Source organism: Brachionichthys hirsutus, chromosome 3, assembly GCF_040956055.1.
Source record: "Brachionichthys hirsutus isolate HB-005 chromosome 3, CSIRO-AGI_Bhir_v1, whole genome shotgun sequence".
Taxonomy (NCBI): Eukaryota; Metazoa; Chordata; class Actinopteri; order Lophiiformes; family Brachionichthyidae; genus Brachionichthys; species Brachionichthys hirsutus.
In genome coordinates, this window is record NC_090899.1 from 1,319,064 (window position 1) to 1,333,748 (window position 14,685).

The 14,685-nt window shown below is 52.7% G+C and overlaps 1 protein-coding gene across 1 annotated transcript in view; it reads left to right on the forward strand.

Moving 5' to 3' along the window:
* thsd7ab (thrombospondin, type I, domain containing 7Ab) overlaps window positions 1-14,685 on the forward strand; it is a 57,086-nt gene that overhangs the window by 21,501 nt on the left and 20,900 nt on the right. Inside the window, exons 2-11 of the mRNA XM_068757336.1 lie at window positions 333-1,164; window positions 2,997-3,245; window positions 3,377-3,561; window positions 5,145-5,213; window positions 6,604-6,759; window positions 6,955-7,158; window positions 8,420-8,614; window positions 8,896-8,934; window positions 9,128-9,163; window positions 10,882-11,128. Coding sequence (XP_068613437.1) covers window positions 333-1,164; window positions 2,997-3,245; window positions 3,377-3,561; window positions 5,145-5,213; window positions 6,604-6,759; window positions 6,955-7,158; window positions 8,420-8,614; window positions 8,896-8,934; window positions 9,128-9,163; window positions 10,882-11,128 — 2,212 coding nt within the window. The remainder of the gene's footprint in view (window positions 1-332; window positions 1,165-2,996; window positions 3,246-3,376; window positions 3,562-5,144; window positions 5,214-6,603; window positions 6,760-6,954; window positions 7,159-8,419; window positions 8,615-8,895; window positions 8,935-9,127; window positions 9,164-10,881; window positions 11,129-14,685) is intronic.

The following is a 14,685-nucleotide window of genomic DNA, read 5'->3' on the forward strand; positions in this document are numbered from 1 at the left end:
CGATGCTCAGTCTTGCTTTAGCTTCGCGGGGTTTCCGGTGTTGGAGTTGTTTTGTTTCAAAGGGTCCCATCGGAGGTCAAATGGCATCATCGATTTCCGCTGATCTGCAGCGATGCGTTAATTCTGCACATCCATTCAACTCAAGATTAGTTTGGATCGTGATTTGAATCTCTGAACTAATCAATAAATGTTTTCTCTGTCCTACATCTGAAATGGGGTGAAGATATTTTCTGCAGAGGTTTCTCACAGTCTTCCTGGAGCAGCTGAACCCCAAAGGCTTATCCCCCCCCCCCCCCCATCATTTCATTTGAACTTGTTTTACTGCCTTCCAGGTCCATGGGGAAGGTGCATGGGCAGCGACTGCGGCCCAGGCGGCAGCCAGAGCCGCGCGGTCTGGTGCGCCCATGTGGAAGGTTGGACGACGCTTCACACCAACTGCGACCAGAGCCAGCGCCCCTCCAATCAGAGAAACTGTTTCCGCGTGTGTGACTGGCACAAGGAGCTTTACGACTGGAGACTGGGCGCCTGGAACGCATGCATTCCCATTTCAGCATGGACCATGGGTGCCCCGAGGTTGCTCGCGTGCAGCGGAGGCGAGGATGGCATTCAGACCCGGGAGGTGAGCTGCGTACTCAAGTCGGACGGGTCCCCAGCAGAGGATGCCATCTGCAAGTACTTTGAGCCGCAGCCTCGCCTCGAGCAGGCATGCTTGATCCCTTGCCCCCAGGATTGCGTGGTTTCCGAGTATTCACCGTGGACGTCCTGCTCCAAAACGTGTGGGACGGGCCTCAGGAACAGAGTCCGAAGTGTCCTGGTACCTCCGGTTTTTGAAGGTGCAGTTTGTCCCAATCTGACAGAGTTCCAGTCCTGTAAACCAGGGCCTTGCACGGGCCCAGAGGGCTTGTACAGTCTCAGGGTTGGACCGTGGACCCCTTGCGCTGTCATAGAGACTCGGACGACACGCCAAGCTAAACGCAGGAAAGGTAAAGGCCAAGGGCTCCGAGAAAACCCAGTCAAAGATCCAGAGACGAGGGAACTCATCCAGAAAAAACGAACCAGGAATCGCCTGAACCGGCAAGAGAGTCCGTTCTGGGACATCCAAGTAGGATACCAGACCCGGGATGTCACCTGCATCCACCGGAACGGGAGCGCCACGGGACACAGGTGAGTGTCAGCTTCTTTATGCTAATGCTACACGAATGCTTTTCCTTAGCGCTAGAAGATACCGCTTCGGTGTTCTTCTGTTTCCTTACCCTACATCCCGACATGAAGCCGAATGCGACCCCATCGGGAGGCGACACATAGACGAGGATGTCCGGTGCGTCTTCTTCTTTGCCGTGCACAAAACGATGGGGGAAAAATCCAGTCGTTGGAGGGATCGGATGCTTCTCCATCCGTCAAACGCCGCCGGATGCGGGCTCAGTAGCATTTATTTTATGATGGAAAACGTTGACCCATCAAGCAACTTTTAAAAACTGGGAAGGAATTCCCAGGTCTGCCTGCGTTATCCAGACTTTGACTCGCAGCTGAAGCCGAAGCGGCTCCAGAACGACGTGGGAATTAGTCCCTTCGTGTCGAGAACGATTCGTTTTATTTAAGCAAGGATCTTTAGGGATCAAATAGTGGGATAATCGGTGGGAGCTTTCATCCACCGATGGTAAATGATAACGCCGCTGCTGTTCCCTCGAACCTGGGATTGTTGCGCTTCCAGAAGGTCCCTGATCTCCAGGAACGCATCAGCGCCGGTGTCAGGAGAGCAAGCCTCCGTTCTCATCGCGTATCCATCAACACGCCACCGCTTGATTTGATCAATTATGTACCCGATCTATTCATTAATGCTTCGCTGGCACCGAACTCTCAGCCGTGACTGGGATCAAATACTTCAAAGCAGCCGTGAAAACAACTCGGATGCCCCCAGGAGCTTAAATATTAATCCTTGGCTTGTTTATTTCCCGTTCTGAAATATTCATCGCTGTTTTTAACACTTTTGGAGAAGTGGAACAAAGTTCCCTGTGAAGAAATAACCCAGTCATACCCGAACCAGAACCAGGCGCTTTCTGAACATCATTTCCGACTTCGTCTCTGGCTCATCCCAAACTCCCTTTCGAGTCCGTTTCACGGTTGGTTCCGCGCCGTGACGTTTTGGAATGTTGATGCTGACGTGGATCTGGAGGAGTTTACCATGATGCACCATTTCACCTCGACGGCGCTCTGCATTTTGCTCGCTAATCCTTCTCCCGTCAGCCGTTTCTTTCTGTCGCTTCATACGAAGCGGTTGCTTTTTTACAAACGCATCGAGACAGGAAATCCAACTCCAACATCAATCGCGCCGCCAGACAAAAAAACAAATGCAAGGATTTCCATTTCAAAAACCGCCACGGTGTTTGAATCTGCAAAGACACAGGAGGTGAGAAGGGGAGCGGCGGCGGCGGCTCGTCCTCGGCTCATAGTTTCCTCATTTAAGCCGAGAGTCTGAGTTGCTGGAGGTGAAGTCGGGTGGCAACATCTCAATGAGAGGTTTCTAAATGAAGCAGAGCTGTAATTAGCGCTAATAGCTCGTCAGCTGCGGCGCCTCGAGGGGAAAGACATCCAGACCGAGCAGCGGAAAGCGGCGTGCTTTGGTTAGGACGGCTCGGCGGCACCCGGAGAGGACGGCTTATTCATTACATCTAAATGCTGTTTGCGTGATCAAAAGATGCTCGCGAGCGATTGATCAGGGGGTGTCCCGTTTGTCTCGAGACTTCGACACCCCCTCCTGTTTCGCTCCTAATGGGAAACTGATTGTGCCGTGTTTATGCTAATGAGAGCCGCTAATGACAAAGTCAAGGGCAGAGGGTTCGAGACGACTCACGCTGCCCGTGGCGGCGTCTTTCCCGTCCTCGGCATGCTGGCACTAACGTGGTAGAGGAAGGCAGCTGATGTTTGGGGGGGGGGGGGGGGTGTCTTCTACGTTGTCTGTGCTCCTAACGTCCCTCCTCCTCTTCGTCCTTCCCCAGCCTCTGCCTGCTGAGGGATCTGCCGATGACGGTCCAGTCCTGCGTCCTCCCAAAGGACTGCCAGGTGGCCGAGTGGACCGAGTGGGGGCCCTGCTCCAAAACCTGCACGGACCCCGAGTCTCCCGGAGGCAACCGCACTCGGAGCCGACAGGTCCTCCAGTTCCCGGTGGGGGAGGGGTCGGGGTGCCCACCGCTGGAGGAGTCGGTATCTTGTGAACCCCCAGGTGAAGGCGTCCTGCCCTGCGCCAGGTGAGCTCCTCCCGGCGGTGGGGGGGGGGGGAGCGGGGGCCCTATGCAACCGGGCTGGGTGTGTGTGTGTGTGAGGACATTTAAATCCCACAAACTCACGGCGCCCGCTCGCACGTTCGCCTCCTCTGTAGTTACACCTGGAGAACCGCCGAGTGGAGCGACTGCCGGGTCGACTCGTTGCTAAGCCAACAGGACCGTCGGCGTAGCAACCTGACGGGGCTCTGCGGGGGCGGCCTGCAGACCAGGGAGGTTTACTGCGTCCAGGCCAACGCTGAGCTTCTGACCTACCTCGGTGACCTCAGAGAAAAAGACAAAGGTAAAAGCGAAACGCACGCGGAGTCCGGCAGGAAGTGTCTTAATTCAGAGCGAACTGGAATGTTGTTGCAGCCTGTTTGTGTGTGTGTGTGTGTGTGTGTGTGTGTGTGTGTGTGTGAGTGAGTGAGAAACAGCCAGCGGACCGGCTGTTAATGTAGTTGTGCCAGACTCGATGCCAAAAGCCAGGAGCTCCTCCTCTTTCATGTGTTTGTCAAGAAGGTCGCGGTTCTTGAGTTTGAACTTCGGAGGACGCGCCGTCCCCCCGGTCGGGTCGCCCCGCCGTTATTTCCACCGTATGGATCCGTTGAAGTCCCTGATAACGTGGCTCCTGATCATTGTGGATGAGTCATGTATTGTTATGCAACTCTTTTGTTTCCTCTCCTCTTCTCAGCCACGCTCTCAGCCTCCGTTTTTGTCCGACGCTCCTTCGCTCACCTCCGCCGCCCTCTCTGATTTTGACATCATTGGTTTATTTACGCCAACAAATCCAAAGAATAGATTCCTGTAGGAACTGATTGATTAGCTCTCCGAGCTTCTGACGCTCCAGACTAACTTTGAAGGGTTAATCTGATTCGTCTTGCGCGCTTTTAAAGTCGTGATAAATGAGTGGCGAAGGAAAAGGTGGCGGCGCGCCCTCTATGCTCGGGCATTGGGATTGGACTGATGGCCCGGCGTTCCTCCGGCATCGGCCCTAATTGAATAATAACGGCTCCAGCTTTAAGCATCGACCGACGCCGTTTAGACGAAGCACTTTGAGATGAGGTCCTCCTCTCCCGCTTCCTGTCCGAGACTGTAGGGCGTGGCACGTCCATTCAGCTGCCCTTAACCGCTGTGAAGACGCAATTCAAACGTCCTCCGTGCAGGCGTGTTCAGCGCCGTTTCCACAAAGACACACACGAACAGGCACAGAGTCGTCGTCTCCTCGGAGCAGGGTTCCTTTTCCCAGCATGCAGGCAGAGGGTCAATGAAGCTGGAAGATTCCCTCAGGCTAAGATCTGGAATCAGCTTACAAGCTCCTAAAATCTTAGCCTTAATCTTTACGGGTCAGCACCTCGGATCTGACCGCGGTTTAACTTGCGTTAGTGTAGCTCTGGTCTGCTGGATGCGTTAAGCTTCACGGAGTCGTCATTTTAACGACCTTTTCCAGTATTTAACCGAAGGGTTGAGTTTCTTTAAAAGCGAGTGATGAAGATGAGGATGCTGAGGTTCTCCTTGGGAGGGACCGGGTTGGACAGGATTAGAAACGAGACAATAAGAGTGACAGTGAAGCTGAGACGTTTTGGAGACGAGGTCGGAGAGGACAGACATGTCCAGAGGAGAGACGGGGACTATATCTGTGGACGGACGCTGAGGATGGGAACAGGGCTCGGGCTTGATCCCCGAACACCAAACATCTCCTGGCTTTTCAAAGGCAGAATAAAGAAATAAAAACCGAATCTTTTCAGAGCGGCGATAATAAACGACAGAATTTGTGCTTTTGATTGTGAAGCATGCCCGATTCTCTGCAGCTGCTTCAGCCTCCGCCCGGTTCCTCTGCCTCCCGGCGTGTGCGTAGCTAATAGCGCTATCTCCCTGTAATTGCAGCGGGTCAGACCCAAAGACCGCAGAAGCCCAGCGCCCCCCCTCTCCTCTCCGTCACCTTCCAGATCACAGGTAGGTGTTCTTAGTCACGCTGATAACGCGAGCCTCCCTCGCCTCCATGCCTGACAGCTCCTCCGGCGCCGCCTCCCCTCCTCCATCCTGGTTTGCTCTGTCCTCCCCCCTTTCTCCTTTCAGCCATCCTCTCGTCTTTCATTTCATCTTCTCTGCTTCTCTTCCGCCTTTCATTTCCCCCGTACACTGCAAAAAATGTTAGCAGAAAAAAGCCGGACGGAAAGACTTTCCCCTCCTCATCACGCGGCAATCCGATACCGTCATTCGTCTATTTTTGGGTTTCTGAATGGGCTGATGTTAGAAGATCGAAGAAACAGATTAGCGACGGCTCGGCAAACTCTGTGTTTGACTTTCAGCGTGTCTGTGAGAGGAATTAACCGTTTTGCATTTCAAAAAGCCGCGCTCGTCTTCTGTACGGTTCGTAGGAATTATGATTCAGATGTCCTGACGATGTAAGACTTTAAGCTTCTCGATGTCTTAACAGCTGGAATACGGGAAACTGGCTCAGGTTGAACGCGCCGAGGATACCCTGGTGTATGTTTACGCTTCCACTGATGTCTTAATACCGAGTCGGTTTTCACTAAATGTTGGTTTTCCTCCTCGGAGAGAAAGAATCGATCTCTCACCACAACAGGATGCTGCAGCTTCAAAGGCTCATTGTTCTCCAAGAGCGTGACATGTAAATGAAAGCAGAGTCAGACGGTGAATCGAAGGGATTGTTCTGGGGGCCATTTCATTTTTCACACTACAGGAAGTGATATAGGAGGCACTTCCTGTTCGCAAACTCTCTGACACAGCTGGAAATAAGTTTTGTCCTCATTCTCCTTGTATCAAAAGCAGCACAAATCTTTAATATGCGTTTTCTCCACCTTCGCTTGACACCAACAAACGGTAAAAACATTAAATGCATAAATGCAGGAGCCCTTAGAAAGGTCTATTTGTCTATTTATCGCAGGATCATTCCGCCTTAGCTTAGCGATAGCATCTCCCCTTGTCTTTTGACGGCTCCTCGGTAGGAACATGGTCATGAACTCACCGGTTACATCCCATGAAGGCGTTTCTCTAGCCAACGGGAGCGGCCAAAGGATCCCTCGTGGAATGAACGCGAGCCACGATATCGTTGCTGTTCTTTCCCTTTTCCCGTTTCATCCTTTTTCCTGTCTGTGTTTTCCAGCAAGGTGCTGCTCAAAGTAATCGTTCCTTATTTATCATTCTGACGTGCTAACAGGGAGCCGGTAAACAGAACAAAGGGATAATAGCGTGTTCACTGCTGCTCTCTGTCGGATTCCAGTTTGGGTTAAAAGAGAATCCTCACGCGGAGACGGAACGGCATAAGATCAAAGGAAAGCAGCTTCATTGACTTCCTCATCTTCCTTTGTTGCTCATCTAGCATCCCGCCCGGTGGAGAACAAGCTGTGCCGGGGTCCAATCCCCAACCGATCCCAGCTCTGTCAGATCCCGTGTCCCATCGACTGCGAGGTGTCGCCGTGGGGGGCCTGGGGGCCGTGCACCTTCGAGAACTGTGACGACCAGGCTGGAAAGAAAGGTACGGAGGCGTCGCCCCGAGACGGCAACGAGGTTTAAGATGAATATCATTTGCTGCAGAAATGATCCCAATAACCCCCCCGCCCCGCCCCCCCGTCTTCGTGACAGAGTTCATCGATGCTCCCTCTGATGCGTAGAATCAGAATAAAGTACCGTGACGTGTGCGAGTTCCGTTTTCCCGTCTTTGTCGCCGCAGGTTTCAAACTGAGAAAAAGGCGGATCAGCAACGAGCCCACCGGCGGGCCTGGAAACTGTCCGCACCTGGTGGAGGCGGTGCCCTGTGACGAGCCCAGCTGCTACGCCTGGCGATTGGTCGGCCTGGATCAGTGCGTCCCCGATGGAGGGAAGACGTGCGGCCCCGGCGCTCAGCTGGCCCGGGCCCGGTGCGTGAGGAGCAACGGTGAGCAGAGCCGGTGGATTTGAGCGGATCCGGATTCCACGCCCGTTCCGTTCAGCTCCCGTCCGACCTCCAGACTCCTGGTTGAAGTTATCAACCTCCTCAGGAGTCCCCCCCCCCCCGCCAAAAGCAGCTTAATGATACGGCCGGTTTTTATGCCGAGGTGGGGGGAGCAGATATTACACGCCGTTTTTTTATTAATTCTATTTTTTATTAATGTGCTCGGTAAATCTTCGCTTTACGATCCTGGAGCGGCGACTTTGTTGAAGTTTCGCTTCGTCCTTCCAACGTCTTCCACAGACCGCCGTCGATGCAACCGTTGCAGGTGTGAAGACGTTCCGATGAAGACCTCGCCGCAGTGCTGGAGGCTGCCCCGCCCTCCTGCTGCGATTGGTCCGCCTCACACGTTTGTGCTCTGATGGGAATCGATCGATTTTGTTTTTCATCGCGTCTTTTCGCCTCAGGGGCTTCTCGCTGCAGCGTCAGCTGTATATTTTCCTCCCGGTCATAAAGCAAACGCCCCAGACAAGCGGCGAGGGTCGACGCAAACGTTATTGTAGCGCGTTCCCTTCATTCCCGTCCTCTCTGGGAACGACCGGAGCCGCTCCTTATTTCCGCGGCGTCTCCGTTCAGTCGGGATCGGTCCGCCGCAGATCCGTCAGAGCGACGTCTTCGTGCGGAGTCGGGCCGAGTCTGACTTCTGAGGCTTGAAATCTCAATTCAGCCGTTGACAGGTTTTCGTTTCGCAGCACGTGAGGCTCGTAGGCGGGTCGGCGCGCGGAGCCGACTGATGAGCGGCGACGTTCCCCGTCAGAGGGAATTCAGGATGTGTTGCTCCTGGAAGCACAGATTTGGACTTTTTAGCGTCCAGAAACCCGAGTCGTTGCCCGCGGTAACAATCAGCCGTTGGTTGCCGTGACTGATTTCTGCATCTGCTTCTCATCTCCGGTTCCAAACAGACACGTTTTTATTTACTTGAACAGAACCCTTTGATGCTGCACGTGTCCGGCTGGACTTTGGGTTGGAGTTTAATTTAAATCGAAGGGGCGAGCAGGTCCAACGAGTGTCCTTGATGCTGATCAGACGCCATCAATCAAACGCTCGGTTATAACCTGTCATCCGTGAGAATGTATTCTGAGTCGATGTAAGGGATGTTTTACGTGAACGTGATCGCTACGAGCTTCCGGAACGATCCCGTTATTACTGAGAGGATTCTACGAGCTTCCTTCCTCTCCAACATGCATCCTGTTATTTTCCACTTCAGGAGAGGAGGTGAGCAGGAATCTCTGCTCGTCCTTCCCGGCTCCGGCGCCCGCCCGCTGTGGCGTTCCCTGCTCCAGGGACTGCGTCCTCAGCGACTGGACGCCCTGGTCCACTTGCTCCCAGACCTGCTCCAGTAAGACCGTCGAGGGGAAGCAGATGAGGACCCGCTCCGTTCTGGCCTACAACGCCGGGGAAGGTGAGTGCGTGCGGCCGACGGCGCCGTAGCGTATGGAAATCTATTCAAATGAGTCCTGGTCGTCCTTCGCTGTCACTCCCTGGATGTCTGGATTTCACACTCGTCTGCGTGCGCATTCGTCCTGATCTCGAACAGTCCTCTTCTCTGTCCTGCTTATTATTTCTCTCTCGCTCTATCTGCTCCTCCTCATCGTTTCCGTGTCGTCTCTTCTGTCTGCTCTGATTCTCCTCGTCTCTCCGACTGCTTCCTGCGGCCTACCCGAGGTTCCTTTCTCCTCGCAGTGACTGCGATGGTTGTGGCGTGGATCACGGGGATGGAGGGTAACGTTTGTCGTCAGCGTCGGCTGGTAGCTGTTAGCACTGAGCCCCGTGTTAGCGCGGCGGCTTCAGGGTCCCCCCCCCACCGTCGTGTAGAACCAGCTGTGATCCGACCGGGCCTCGTTAGGCGTGTTCCTTTATGTGCCTCACATCTCTGCTGCTCCTTTACTCTGTTTTCTATCTGCTCTTATCAAAGGTCTGTCGCAGGTTCCAAAGTTTGCAGATCATTTTGGTAAATCTTTGACTTTCTGTTGTTTGATTAGTCTCGGAACTTAACGCGCATTAAAGGGAGGCGACTTTGAGATGAACCCGCCTGCGGGAGGACGCGGTTCCGGGCCGTGAAGGTCGTGGGTTAGAACCGTTCTGCTTGACCACGGCTGTGCGACACGCTCGCTGGGTCGCGTCTCGGGGGTCCTGGGTTCAAATCCACCGGAGGATCTGGTGCTTGGAGATGATGTCATCAGTGCATCGCTGTATCACACACACACACACACACACTTGGCTTTCATGCTTGGGTGTTTAAAGACAAACAAAACACAACTAGACTAGAAATACAGAAGCTGTAGAAACTTCAGAGCGGCGGAGAAACACAAAGGAAATCATAGCAAACTACATTCTGCTAGCAAACTACCAACGCTTGGAGGACGCTTGGAAGACACTTGGAAGGCGCTTGCAGGACGCTTGGAGGACGCTTGGAGGACGCTTGCCGTCTCCGCCTCAGCCTCCTCCTGCAGATGATCGGATTCGCTAATAAAAATAAATGAATGAGATGAGAGGACCTGCTCAAACTTTTAGTGAGCAACCGCTGATATGTGGGCATAAAGGAATTAGGCCTAATTAATGACTCACTTAGCTTTAATTCGGTGGTGATTGTTGTGGGGCCTCGACTGCGTAGCGCCTGTCACTCGAGTGCTAGTCAGGCGGCGTGCTAAGTGTGTCCTGCAAACACGAAGTCGCCACAGATGCAGCCGGAGTCGGCTTTACCTGCAAGATGCTTCAGGTTCCGCCCCCCATCGTCCAAAATCGCTCGCCACGGGTCATCGATCCGGAGCAGACCGCGCTCCGGTGAGGCGCCGCGCCACGCTAGCATAAGGAGCACAATGCTAACTAAGCTGGCGTCCTCCTCAGTGGCCATTATGTTGAGCTTCGTCTGAGCTGGCAGGCTGTGATTCGTGCGTCCGCCAGCCGCAGCAGCAAAATGCAGGTCTGGATCAGTCACAGCTGAAAGCCCCGAGTGTCCCACTTTAAACCGGCGACGCCCATCAGCCCGACGACGGAGTGAAACCCAAAGGCCTGCGTGCGCAGACAGAACGTATGAGCACACCCACGGCGGAGTCTCCTATGAAACGAAACAGAGACTTCCTCTCTGTGCTTTAATGTGATTATTCCCGTGAGAGTTAAGTTTATTCTTAAAGTCTGACTCGTCGTCAGGCTTTAAAAACAATCAAGCACGCCGAAGCCAGATTGCAGGACCAAATTAATTGCATAGACTTTTTGGACCCGATAATTGAAATGTTAATTGAAAAATACAATAGGTACAGGCTTTTACAGGTACAGCAGGTACTTTGAGAAGGTTAAAAGAGGTTATCTGCTCCCTCCGAACGGGCGCCGGTCCGTTCCCCTGAGGAGGGATGAGGGGATAAGTGACGACCCGAAATGAACCAGAGACAGAGCTCCGCCTCGTACTCTGAAAGCCCCGCCCACAGCAGGGGAAACCCATGGCAACACTATTTGTCTACCATTTACAGCCAGATTGACAAGAAGCTCCAGAAATACAGCGGAACGTTAACAATGTCAGACAAACAAAACAGAATACAGAATTAATGACGCAGCCAATAATCACTCTTTTGATTCTTTTTAGATGGATTTCATTTCTGGAAATAGAAATTCGACTCCTCCCGTTCTTTTCTTCGATTTCCAACTTTAACTGCTGCATTTTGGTGCTTCCAGGCGGCGCCCTGTGCCCAAACAGCAGCGCCCTGCAGGAGGTGCAGGACTGTAACGAACACGCCTGCACAGTTTACCACTGGCAGACCGGACCTTGGGGCCCCTGTTCTGAAGACCCTTCCGTCTCGTCCCTCAACGCCTCCACGGGCGTCCATCCCGGCGCCGGCGGTCAGGGATCCTGCTCCACGGGAATGCAGACTCGTAAGGTCATCTGTGTCCGAGTCAACGTGGGACAGGTGCCTCCCAAGAAGTGAGTTTCTGTTCCTTACTTTACTTTCTACAGTTTCTTTTTCGGCGCTGCATCATTGGCACGTTTCCATTTCAAACGGATTGTCACGGCGGTGAATAGAGGACGACTTGAGCGTTTGGTCGTCTTTGGATTCTTGGAATCATTTGTGAAAGGACGTCGTTTGTTACGGGTTCCGTGGTGAACAAAAGAAAACGGTCTTTCGGCGGCGTTCCCTCCATCACGGAGTCAAAGCGGGATCTGTGAACGGCTGATCCGTGGAGCAGGCAAACAGACGAGTCGGTCATTTGTGTTTGTTTCTCTGAGCTGGCAGCGGTGAACTTTACATGCAGATTAGGTGCGTGACAATGAGACGAGAAAGAGGAGCAAGGGGGTCAGAGACGGATGAGAGGAGCAGCGGCGTGAGAGAGCGAAGCGGCAGCAGGAGGGCAAAATGAGTCGGAGGCGACAGAAAGGATCGGGTCGAACGAGCCGAGCCGCCGCGGCGTGAAGTTAACTCCCGGTTCATATCTTCCCTTCGCAGGCGACCACAGATAAATGCTCTTTCCATCCCCGAGAGCCTAATTAACTCTGCCATTTTGGGGCGGCGGTAATTTCTCATTGATGATAATGACAGTAATTAAATGGGATTGATACTTAAACGCAATTTAATCAGGAGGCAGATGAGAGACGAGATGTTTGTGGTTAGACAAAGAGACCACACTGCATAACTCAAGAAACGGAAGTACAGTCGTATTAGACTCTTGCCCCCCCCCCCCATAGGGGGGGTATGGAGAGAGAACAGTCAGGCGATGCTGGTAGGTGTGTAAAATGAAATATATTTCTGATTATCTGGTCCCTTCAAAGACGTTTCAGTGAAAGTCAGTCTTCAGAGTCTGGATTTCCTCGGGCCGCTATCCCTGGTGGGGGTCCAGAACCAGGATGTGAGCCGGGGTGAAGACTTTCACACACGCACGCACACACACACACACACACACGTCTCCTATTAGGTTGATTTCCAATTAGTCGCATTTGTCAGCTACAAAAGAGGTCTGGCAATCAGCGCTTTGATAATCAAGTTTTAAACGCAACGTGAGGCAATTAACCGCCGGGATCGTCAATATTCAATGTGCATGAGCGCCGGTCTATAAAAACAACCATTTAAATACAAAACTTATTTCAGAAGTCAAGAGGGACGTTTTGGAAAATGTAATTAAAACATTCTGAAAACACGAAATGGAATAATTAAGTTATGGAATGTAGGGTGGAGAAATACATCTTATTAACGTCCTGTTCAATGAAACCGGCCTGTTCTGTTCCCTGAAGCGACCGGGGAAACGCTACACCGCCCCCTACTGCCCTGGCATGCTCACTACTACATCCCCTTTGTCTCGGAAAGTTTCACAACTTTGCAACGTGGAAACAAAACGAGAAGCAACGACGCATGAAAGTGATTCATCGTCATCATCGCTAACCTGGTCCGCCTGTAACTTCTTCTTCGTTGGTGTGTTTTTGAGGATCAGCCTTTGGGTTGTGGGTTCGTACCCCCCCCCCCCCCCCCTCAGGGAGGCTACAAGGTGGGACTCGCTCCGCCGTTGGGTCTGTGTGATGACTACATAAAGTCCTCCTGCATTGATTTGTGCAGCAGAACTGAAAAGTCTCGATTCCCCATGTCTGCTTTGAGAGATTAAGCTCTTTCTTCATTTGTCTTCCCGCACACGGAAGCGTTCATCCGTCTTCCCGTTTTATATTCTCAAGATTTCCTGCTTGATATTCCATCATGAGAATATTTATTACATTTGACAAACTGCTTTGAAGAATATTTTGTTTGCACCTCTCTTGACCAACACATGAAGGCCCCCCCACGGTGCTCACCTGCACTCGGGGGGGTTATATTTCCTTTTTCTCTCTTCTGCATGTCTTCATCCGGCAAAAATCCAACAGACACGTCGTCTTGATCGGCGCTCCTCTGGGATCCCAGCAGAACAAACAAACATGGCCGCCTGCTCCCAGCGTATGCAGATGAGCCCCCGCCTCATTGGTGGATGGATCGGAGCTGTCTTCCTCCTACAGCCGGAGGCAATGATCTTCCCAGAGTGTGTGTCACGCACACACACACACATACACACTGTCAAAGATAGTAAGGAGAGACACAACAGAGACAAATGTGTCAGCGCCTCAGGCTTTGGCTGCGATCAGCCTGTGGTGGGGGCGGGAAGGGGGGGGGGGGGGGGGGGGCACACATAATCTGATACCAAATGTGTGTTTCTCCAATTTATACGAGGAAGAACCCTGAAGGATTTCTGACCATGATGTCGGACCGCCGGCGTTCCCAGTCAGTCGTCCCCCCCCCCCCCCCCCCCCCAGCGACCTCAAAGAACCTCAACGGCTTCACGCCAAATTAAACAAATGTTGTCGTCCTTAATTTAGCTAATTAAAGCCATTAGCTCTTATCTTCTCCGAGCAGGCCTTGTCGTTATTTGTACGTCGGCGTCGACGCTCCTCAGACGACCGACGGCTCTTCGCTTTGACTCTCCTCTCTCCTCTTCATCCGGCTCAACCATCTGCTCCTGATGGCGGCGAGGAAGGCAGACGCATCAGCCCGGCTGCTCGGTGAGCTGCCAGCGCGGCGTACGACGGCAGATCACGACATTTAGAGATCGTGACTCCGACCGGAACCAGCCAATCACGTGAGGCCTGGCTGTTGTTCCTGGACGGCGTCACCGCCTGGAGACGCATCAGAAACCGACTGTTCTCTTAAAGCTGCGTGTAAATACAAGTTTATTCCTTCGACTAACAAAGTAAACAAATGAAGAGGCGTAAATCAGTCTCTCTCAACCCATTTGTGCTTCGGCTGATCTTCAAACACATCTGGCCTGTTTGATTTACTTTAATTTAATCATCCATCGTTAGCCGAGATAAAAACACGATTATACCCAAATGGGAAGGTTGTCTCTGTGGGGGGGGGCAGGAAGGGTGAAATCGATGCGCTACACGTGTGAAACGCTGAATACACGCAGGCAGGAACGATCTGAGATTTGTGCCGACGGTAAACTCTCAGAATCTCGAGATGGTCTCCAGATTGAATCGCCTGTCGAGGAATTTGACTGAATCCGAGACCCTCGGACTGGAAAGACGGGATCAAGGAAGACTTGACATCGTTCTGGCGACGCAGAACAGGTCGGATCATTGCGCCGTCTTGCGTTGACCTTCAGCGGTTTGTTGCTGAAGTCAGGACCTTTCCTTCAGAGGAGGAGGAGCCGGAGAATGCCGAACGCTGCCTGGAGGCGTCCGGCCGGGCCGGAGGGATGTAGATGTATAGATATAGAGACGCAAGCTAGATCTGGATATCCAGCTCAAAAGGGATTTAGGGTTGTAAAAATACATCTCTCCGTGCGTTGCTGTCGCGTTATCGTATGTTCCCTGTGAGGCTCACCTGTAACGGCGCGCTAACGAGGAGAGCGCTCGTTCCTAGCAACATTCCGCCCGACCCAGATCCTGGATGAGGAAGGATGAGGAAACGGAGCAGCAACATCCCGCTGAGGCAGGAGATGTGCTGCTGCAGGAATCAGATTACAAGA